We start from the raw sequence: 6,972 nt of genomic DNA on the forward strand, positions 1-6,972 counted from the left end.
GCCTCCCGGGTTCAGGCAATTCTCCTGCCTCAGCCTCCTGAGTAGCTGGGATTACAGGCACGCGCCACCATGCCCAGCTAATTTTTTTTTTGTATTTTTAGTAGAGACGGTGTTTCACCATGTTGACCAGGATGGTCTCGATCTCTTGACCTCATGATCCACCCGCCTCGGCCTCCCAAAGTGCTGGGGTTACAGGCTTGAGCCACCGCGCCCGGCAACACACTCTAGTCTTCTTAAACTCTTCGCTGTTTCATGAACTTGCTCCTTCATGCCTCTGTTTTTCACATGCCATTCCTTCTACCAGGCCTACTCTGCTTCTGTTTCACTGATAAAGTCCATTTCATCCTCTAGACCCAGCTGAGCAGTCCCCTTTATGGTATTGGAGCCTATACCCTTCCCCCTCTCTCTAGGATACTGCCTCACCCACCAAGATGGGCTGTCTGCTCCTCTAAGTGGGTTCTCACTGCATGATCTGCTGGATAAAGCGAGATGACTATAACTACACTTAAGACACCTTTTTTCCCTAAATTAAACATGGATGCAATGTGAGAAGAATATAAAATTTGCATGAATTTTTAAGATGAAATACAGAAACTTCAAAGACGTTTTCAGCCTGACTGCTTTCGGCTATGCCCCCAGATTCCCCCAGAGGGACGCTGTCGCTTGCCTTTGCCGACAGGCTACTTGCTAGAAAAGTCTGGGAAGCTCTGGTCTACAGAAGGTAATGATTTATTTATATTTCTGTCTCCTGCACCAAGGCGGGAGCTCCCAAGGGCAGGGACTAGATCTGATTCATCTGTGAATCTTCAGTGCCCCAGCAGAGAGCTGAGCACACAGCAAATGCCCTTTGAATAGTAATAATGATAATAATAGTAACGGTAATAGCAAATACCTAGAGTACTTATGATGTTCTAGGTGCTTGACGTATATTAATTAGTCCTCACAACAACCCTATGAAGTAGATATTGTTATTTTCCTCATTTTACAAATAAGGAATGAGGCACAGAGAGGTTAAGAGTCTTGGACCAAAGCCACAGCTGGCGAGTGATAGAACCGGTGTGTTAACTTGGGTAGTCTGGCTCCAGAGCCCACACTCATGGCACATTGCCCTTTTACTGAATGTTTACTAAATGAATGAATGAATTTTGAATTAGTGTAGTTGCATAAGATAATATTTAAGAAGTTTGCTTAATAAAAAATATGCTCACGTTCTAGTATTAGTGAAAAAAAAACAGTAGTGAAATGTTATATGTATAATAATTTGAGTATAGTTGTGGATTCATAGGAAAAAGAACTGTATTACATCCACATTCCATGGGCAGTATTCAGGGTGATTTCTTGATTTCTCTACTGAAATTTTCTACAGTTAATATTAAAGAATCTATTATCATTACTACAAATTAGAAAATAAACAAATCTACTAGAATTAATACCTAAGTTATGAAGTAATCTGTACAACAAACGCCCATGTGTCAAGTTTACCTACGTAGCACATGTACCCCTGAACTTAAAAGTTAAAAAAAAAAATAAATCTTTGCTAGGGAAAAAAGTCTATGGACATATAAATCTCACTGAAATCCTTCCACTTCTATTCTCTTTTTGTTTCATCTTTTTACCTCTAAGCTTTCTGAGGTGGTTTGTGTTAGCTGGGTTTCTTCTGTTTACTATAAAGTGGAGTTTGCTTATTTTTGATTCAGTCAAATAATGTTTTTCTTTTTTAAGGTCAAGCAGAGCTTGTCTTATTTATGTTTATTGACATACATTTGGTTTTATTTCTGTCATTTCATAAATTTGTTTTAAATTTATTTTAATACCCTCTTTGGTTTTTTAAGTCATTTGATATATGATCTGGGTTTTCTTTGCTTTGTTTATTTTTATTCTGAAAATTTGGACAGTCACTCTTCAAGTTTTTAACCTACCATTTATTGAGCACGTACCATGGGCCAGACACTGTGCTAATACTTCTTACACTTTTATCTAATTTTAACCTTGCAATAACTCTGTAAGGAAGCTGCTGTTGTCATCCATTATTACACCACCTTACAGAGATGAAGTGGATGCTTAAAGAGGCTAAGTTGCTTAAGGTCACATGGTTAGTGAGTGGTGGAGCTAGGATCACATTCAGGTCTGATGCTAAAACTTAGGTCTTCACCACTGTGCTGTAGGCTCTTCTCTCTCTTACCCAAACTCAAGGGCTGTGTTGTCATTCCTAAGCTGTGGGGTTAGGGTAATTTGCTGATATCCTTTCTGCCCCATAATAAGGTACAGTCATCCCTCAGTATCCACAGGGGATTAGTTCCAGGACCCCTGTGGATACCAAGCTCCTCAGATGCTCAAGTTTGTTAGATAAAATGGTGTAGTATTTGTGTATAACTTATAAACAACCTCCTGTATATTTTACTTGTTTAATTTAAATTTTTAATTTTGAAAAAATGAGCCAGGCGTGGTGGCTTACGCCTGTAATCCCAGCACTTTGGGAGGCTGAGGCGGGTGGATCACCTGAGGTTAGGAGTTCAAGACCAGCCTGACCAACATGGTAAAGCCCTGTCTTTCCTAAAAACACAAAAATGAGGTGAGCGTGGTGGTGTGTGCCTGTAATCCCTGCTATTTGGGAGGGTGAGGCAGGAGAAGTGCTTGAACCTGGGAGGCGGAGGTTGCAGTGAGCCGAAATCATGCCACTGCACTCCAGCCTGGCAACAGAGCGAGACTGTCTCAAAAGAAAAAAGGAAAAAAAAAGAGAGAGAGAGATGGGGTCTCACTATATTGCCCAGGTTGGTCTTGAACTCCTAGGTTCAAGTGATCCTCCGGCCTCAGTCTCCCAAAGTGTTGGGATTTCAGGTGTGAGCCACCGTGTCTGGCCTTTCCTGTATACTTTAAATCATTCTAAATTACTTAGAGTGCTCCTGACTATCCTTGGGGAGAGAGTCCCTTATGTGGGTCCCCTCATTTCCCCACCCCCACCCAGTTTCCTTACCTGGCCACTTGGTTGATGACAGGAGCAAAGTAGGTGGGCCCATAGAGCTGCACTGTGCGCAGGCTCTGGAAATAGCTCTCCAGCACACCCTCAATGCCCGCACAGTTGGGGTCCTCATCATTGTTGTTCTGTCAAAGAATAACCCCTGCTAGGCTGAGCCCATGCAGGGTACACCCAGGAGTGCTCTGATCCCAGTTCACTCCTTCCATTTTCCATCAGTCCCTTTCATGCTCCCCTCTAAACCCAGCCCTGCTCCCCTCCCTGCTCTGCAATTCTCTCATAGCTTCCTGTTCCTCTGCATACCCTTTGAAGAAATGTAAACAGAACAAAATCATCAACTTGGGTGGGCCAGATGCCAGGGAATGGAGGGTAGGCTCTGGCCCATACCATACCAGGGGGAACTGGTGGGAGATCCGTCCCTCTGGGGGCAGCTTGGCCCCAAAGCCATAAGCTGGGAAGAGCTTGTCGCTGTCATAGTCCTGGATGATCTCTCCCACTGCCTTGAGCGCCATGGCATAGGCACTGAGCTGGTAGGGACTCATGTAGTGCAGGGAGGTAGGCTGCAGAGGATTCCCTGTAGGGGCAAAGGAACCCCAGCCTCATGATCATTGGATCATCCATCTGTTCACCTGCTTATCTTTGTGTGCATTCATTCACCTATATCCATTTATCTGCCCTCTACCCATGCCCTTCCTCCTTATTTTACCCAATCATCCATTTGTTCATTTATCCATCTGTCCACCCACCCATCCCTATACCTGTTTATCCATTTACCTACCTACCGACACATCCATCCACCCATCTACCTGGTTATAGATCTATATTTAAGTCTACTTATGCATCTTTATCCACTAATCTCTCCATTCTCTTATACAGCTATCCACTTACCCACTCATCCATCCATCTGTCCATCCATCCACCCACCCACTCACTTGTCTACTTGCCATTTTTCTTCATTTGCCATCCAGTTATATAGCAATATTATTTTATCCATCCAGCTAGCCAGCCCTCTGTGTTCCATTCATTCTCTTGTCTATTCTCATACGGATCCATCCACTCATGCATTTCCCCTAGCTAATTACTTGTTATTTCCCCAACTTAAACTTTGGTCCATTTGTCCACCCACATACCCATCCATGCATCTACTTGTCTAACCTATTATACTTACTCACCAACCCATCTACCCACTCCATTTCTTCATGGATCTATGCATCCATTCATGACTCACCACCTATTCACCTATCCATATCTCCTTATACCCCCTTTCTCTCTCATCCATGAGTCTACCCACCCACCTGTTGAGCTATCTATCCTTTCAACCTTCTATGATTCATCTACTCATCTATTTTTCTACACTCTATTTTCCTGGCTGGGTTTTGCCTAAGTTTGGGCTTCTTGGGTAGGTAAACTCTTATCCCTAGGTAAGAATCCAGACCACTTCCTAATGACTCCCTTAGATGTCCCTTCCCACCTCCCCCTTGTTCCCTCATTCATGCCTCACCATTGGAAGCTGTGAAGTCAATAGCTACTGTGAAGTTCAGCTGTGTCCTGTTGGGGAAGCAGATGAGTTGAGGGGTGAGGAACTAATAATTATTACATCACTATTTCTCAAACAACAATGTACATATGGATCGCCTGGGGCTCACGTTAAAAGGCAGATTCGGATCCAGATGGTCTGGGTAGGGTCTAACAAACTCCCAAGTAATGCTGATGCTGCTGGCTCATGGACCACACTTCAGGTAGCCGAATTAAATGTCTACTGTGTGGCAAGTGTATTAAATGTCATTTAATTTAACCATCACTATAGCCCTGAAGTAGTAATTAATATCCCCATTTGGCTGGGTGCGGTGGCTCATCCCTGGTGGATAATACCAGCACTATGGGAGGCCGAGGTGGGCGGATCACCTGAGGTTGGGAGTGCAAGACCAGCCTGATCAACATGGAGAAACACTGTCTCTAATGAAAATACAAAAAATTAACCGAGCGTGCTGGTGCATGCCTATAATCCCAGCTACTCTGGAGGCTGAGGCAGGAGAATCACTTGAACCTGGGAGGCGGAGGTTGTGGTGAGCCGAGATCTCGTTATTGCACTGCAGCCTAAGCAACAAGAACGAAACTCCTCTCTCTTTTTTTTCTTTATTTTTTATTTTATTTTATCATCCAGCCCAAAATGTCAGAAACTCCATCTCAAAAAAAAAAAAAAAAAAAAAAAAAAAAATCCCCATTTTACATAAGAGAAAAGTGAAGTGCAGAGAAGCAAAGCACCTTTCCCAGGTCTGCCTGCCTCCTCCAGACCAAGCAGAATATCCCCTATAGTCTGCTTGGTTTTCCCACTCTCTCTACCTTTCCCTCTTGCCTGACTATAACTTTGTTTGGGCTCCAATTAGGTTACTGGGGCCACCAATGAAGACCACTGGTCTGGGAGCCATCTTCCCAGGAGGAGCTGAAAGCTAAGAATGAAAGGCAGCCCCATGAAGGGAACTAAGAGGAGTAGTATTTTGCATTTTACAGAGCACTTTGTAGTTGGCCAAGTGTTTTAAAATTTATCTCCATGTCACTAGGCCCTGACCATTCATAAATAAGAAACCTGGGGCTCAGAACTGGGAGTAATTTATTGTCAGGCTTTCAGCCCAGAGTTTGGCCTGTGACTCACCCTCCCTTGATGTAATCAACAAAAGTGAATTCAGAGTCCACAGAGAAGGAGAGCAGCGTCACCTGTGGGACAAAATAGGCAGCCCTGTTACTTTGGAAAAGGCAGTCGGGGTGGCGGAAGGGAGTGAGGCACATGGGGTTTTGGAAGGAGGCACGTGATGGGAGGCAAATGATTCCACCCGCTCCCCCAGCCAGCCCCACCCTGTTCAACTTCCCACAGGGAAAAAAGGGGAAGCTGTCAGAAACATAGTTGGCTTTCCAAAAGTATATTAAATTGGGAAATGCAACTTATTTTTTCTTTCATTCTGCAAAAGAGTAAAATCTGAAAAATTTCCTGAGAAAAAAACAAAGAAAAAGTTAAGTGGTGCTCCTTGTGGCTAACATTACTATTCCAAGTAATCTGTGCCCACTGTCCTGCCTTGCCCTCAACATTTGTCATGCTATGTCAGTGGGGACAGACACGGAAGGATCCAGGGAGGGCCGCAGCTCCAGGGAGCACTCACAGTTCCCGAGTTGACATATTTCTTCTTCTTACATTTCTTCCGAGGGTTAAGGACCTAAGTGGAGGTAACAGTGATGATAAGAAACAAAGAGAGGTCCAGACTGAGCACACTGGGATGGAGGGCCTGGGTGACCTGGGCAAGGCTGGAATGCTCACCTCATATACTGTGAACTGGTTCTGGGCCTTGCTCAGCTCCCGGTAGCTGGTAGTGAACTCACCAATGAAATCGTGGCTGCAATGAGGTAGGCATGGCTAAACAGCAGCTGCTGCTGGTTTGGAACCAGACCTAAAACCAATCTTTTATTCCTCCTATCCTAAGCCCCTTCTTAGGCTGCAGGGCACTAGTGCTGGGGCCAGAAGGGAGGCCAAACATAGGGAAAAATGGGAAGAGACAGTGTCCGAGAGACAATGGGGAGATCAGTTTTACCCAAGACACTGGTGTTTATCGTCACCTTTCCTGGCTCCCAAAGCTACTTTGGGGTTCTCAGTGAATGTACAACATATTATTGAGAACTGCTTGGGTCAAGTACAGGAGAAGGGACCATGTGGGGCAGTTCTACCTTCCATCCCGGTCCCAGTCGTACACATCAATCTTCACTGTTCTGAAATGTAGGAGATAAACATATGCTGAGTGTGTATGATAAACCCCAGAGACACCTCATACACTTAACCATACACATATCACCTCCCCATCCACCCATTTGTCTTTCCATTAACTTGTTCATCTTTAAACCTACCTCCCATCCCATCCTGTCTTATTCATTCATTAATCCATGCCTGTACCCAACCATCTACCCCTATTAATACTACTGCTGTTAGTACCAGGAGTACTTTTTTTTGTTTG

At 44.2% G+C, this 6,972-nt stretch overlaps 1 protein-coding gene across 3 annotated transcripts in view; it reads right to left on the reverse strand.

Annotated features, from left to right (window-relative positions):
• Positions 1-6,972, reverse strand: part of CPNE9 (copine family member 9) — a 26,253-nt gene that overhangs the window by 9,060 nt on the left and 10,221 nt on the right. For all 3 annotated transcript variants that reach the window (XM_017501561.2, XM_017501560.2, XM_037728871.1), the window contains 7 exons: positions 6,689-6,730; positions 6,285-6,360; positions 6,130-6,183; positions 5,628-5,689; positions 4,476-4,522; positions 3,367-3,548; positions 2,975-3,102 (listed from right to left, as the gene is read on the reverse strand). In XM_017501561.2, the coding sequence (XP_017357050.1) occupies positions 2,975-3,102; positions 3,367-3,548; positions 4,476-4,522; positions 5,628-5,689; positions 6,130-6,183; positions 6,285-6,360; positions 6,689-6,730 (591 nt within the window). The remainder of the gene's footprint in view (positions 1-2,974; positions 3,103-3,366; positions 3,549-4,475; positions 4,523-5,627; positions 5,690-6,129; positions 6,184-6,284; positions 6,361-6,688; positions 6,731-6,972) is intronic.

This window comes from Cebus imitator, unplaced genomic scaffold (assembly GCF_001604975.1).
Source record: "Cebus imitator isolate Cc_AM_T3 unplaced genomic scaffold, Cebus_imitator-1.0 Scaffold281, whole genome shotgun sequence".
NCBI lineage: Eukaryota > Metazoa > Chordata > Mammalia > Primates > Cebidae > Cebus > Cebus imitator.